Source organism: Crocodylus porosus, unplaced genomic scaffold (assembly GCF_001723895.1).
Source record: "Crocodylus porosus isolate Cpor-Errol unplaced genomic scaffold, CroPor_comp1, whole genome shotgun sequence".
Lineage (NCBI taxonomy): Eukaryota > Metazoa > Chordata > Crocodylia > Crocodylidae > Crocodylus > Crocodylus porosus.
In genome coordinates this window covers 4,580,943-4,583,402 of record NW_017728920.1, presented here as the reverse complement: position 1 = coordinate 4,583,402, position 2,460 = coordinate 4,580,943, and the positions used below count along the sequence as shown (strand labels likewise).

Here is a 2,460-nt window from a genome sequence, read left to right as displayed (position 1 = left end):
CCTCCGCGTCCCGGCGCTGGCGCTTGGCAGCGGGCTCGGCACCATCCGCCGCAGCACAGGGGCCGACGCGGGGCTGGATGAGCGGAACCTCCTCGTCCGCCATCTTGGAACAGCAGCAACCGCCACCCCGCCCGCCCGGACCAGCGCGCAGCGGCGCCTCCGCTGCAGCCCCCTCCCCCACCCCAGGGAGAGATTTAAACCCGGCACGTGACCCGGCCGCCGCCCACGCGGGCACCCGCCCGCAGAGCCGCAACAACAACAAACCGGGTCACGTGGGGTGGTGGGGGGGGGGTTGCTGCCGCTGTCACGTGACCCTCCAACCGCTGGGCTCGCGCACGTGACCCACGTTTTCGCCGCTGGCCCGGAAAGGGGGCGCGGCTGGGCGCAGGGTTACGTAAGGCTGCTGGGGGACGGGGCGGGGCTGGGACGGGTCGGTGCGTGGGCCTGACAACCTTTGAGGTGCCTTATGACGTCAGCCCCGCTGGTCCCAGCGGGCCGTGTCCGGGGGAGGAGTGCTAACGTGCGGCTATTGCCGTATGTTGGCCTCTCGGCCGGGGGAAGGGGCTGCGGGCAGGACTAGTTAGGGCGCTCGCGTCTTCCCTGCCTGCCTCGGGGGCCCCCGGAGCGTCTCGCCGGGCTGCAGGTGCTTCTCCTCCCGCCCAAGCCAAGGCAGGGCTGGGCTGGTCCCTGCGTGTCTGTATCGCCCCGCTAACCTGGGCCTCCGGCGGCCGGGCTAACACGCCCCAGCGTGAAGCTTTCCCGAGAGGAAAAGCTTCAAGCTTGGGAAACTCTAGCTCTCTTCGCCTGGGCAAAGCAGCTCCTTTGGGCTGGGTGCCAGCTGATACCGCCTTCTGCCCTAGGCTGCAGCTTCCCATCCTGCTCCCTCAAACTTCTTGGAGAGGGTATGAGGAGACGAAGCCACAAGAAGCTTGAGAGCTTGCCTGTCAGTGCCGGTGCCTTTAAAAATACCTTCCATGCCTTGAAAAGAGAGGGCGAAACTGGTGAAGGAAGAAAATAGGAGGAACGTTACCATGCTGTTAAGGGACCTATCAGCTTCTGTTCCAGAATGGTTGTATCAGTTTTGGAATGATTGATCCTGGTCCTGGGTCCTAATCTATCATTGTACAATAAATGTTTAAAATAGATTAAGATCATTGATTGGACACCAGTTCAGAAAAGCACTGTGCCTTGTGATTATGTCCATCTGGATTTGGGAAGGCATTTAAATGTAGTTTATTTAATTTTAAGTGGGACTTGGAAAATATACCTAAAGTTAAGCATTTTCTTAAATGTCTTTATCAAATAGAAATGCATTCCTAAATAACAGCCTTAGATTGTGAACACTGGGTGCATCTACGCGAGATGCTACTGTGCAGTCGTTACTGCACCTTTAATTTAGTAGGGGGTTTTCAGCTGGGGGTATGCATACCCCTGGGGTACTTTGGAAGGCCCCAGGGTGTACACGGCAGTGGTGCCAAGAAGTCAGTGGTACTTCCAGTTTTGCTGTTGTGTGGCCCTCCCCCACACCTTGTTGACCAGACACTGGCCAACCCCTGGCTCATTGACCAGCTGCTCAGGGTACCCCTACTAAAAGAAGTTGAAACCCCCTGATTAATTCCCCTGTATAATCAAGTACTAAATAAATGCACAGAAACTGGAGTTACTGCACAGTAGTGCCAGTGCACATCTTATAGGTGATGCTATCGAGCAGTAGCCTAGTAATCAGGGAGCTGGATTTTCTGTTTGTCATGCAAAAACATGGCAAAACCTGGATTTTCCCATTTTAAGTGATAAAACTAGGATTTTCTCCTTTTAAGGAGAAAAATGCAGGAAATGACAGAGTTCCAGCTAGCTAGCAACTCCCACAGGTAATTCAGGAGGGTGGATTGAAGCCCCCATATTGAGGGATGGATGGATGGAGTTGGGCAGGGCTGGGGCTGCTGCCCAGTCTGGGTGATGTGTGGGGCCTGGGGCCAGAATGCGCAACTGCAGGGCCCAGGTGGGAGCTGGGATGGAGCTGCAGGCAGCTTGTCGGGGCAGGGGAAGCTGGCTCCCCACCACTGTGCGCTCCCAGGGGGAGGCATGGAGAGCACATGCCCCCCAGTTTTGTGCATGGGGCAGATTGCCTGCTGTAGGCTTGAGCTCCCTGCTCTGCTGTCCTCCCCCTGGGTGCCATGACCCAGTGGGCGGGACCTGGTGCAGCAGGGCAGGGAAGATTGGTGCTGCTGCTGTGAGCCAAAAGCCCCCATGGCAAGGTGTCCCCTGCCTGCCTGGCAGCAATGGGAGACGCAACTCCATGCTACCACCACTGCTGCTGCTGAGCAGGCAGGGGGTGTCTCATCATGGCAACATGAGGCTTGCAGTGGTGGCACTGAGCTTCCCCACCCAGCTCCATTCTTCCCTGCTGTGCCAGGTCCCCCCAGCTGGGCTGTGGAGGCCCAGGGGGAGGGCATCGGGGTG

At 58.0% G+C, this 2,460-nt stretch overlaps 1 protein-coding gene across 1 annotated transcript in view; it reads right to left on the bottom strand.

Annotated features, from left to right (window-relative positions):
• SIRT1 (sirtuin 1) overlaps positions 1–103 on the bottom strand; it is a 38,537-nt gene extending 38,434 nt beyond the window's left edge. Inside the window, exon 1 of the mRNA XM_019538640.1 lies at positions 43–103. Within this exon, the coding sequence (XP_019394185.1) occupies positions 43–103 (61 nt within the window). The remainder of the gene's footprint in view (positions 1–42) is intronic.
• Positions 104–2,460: the final 2,357 nt, after the last annotated feature.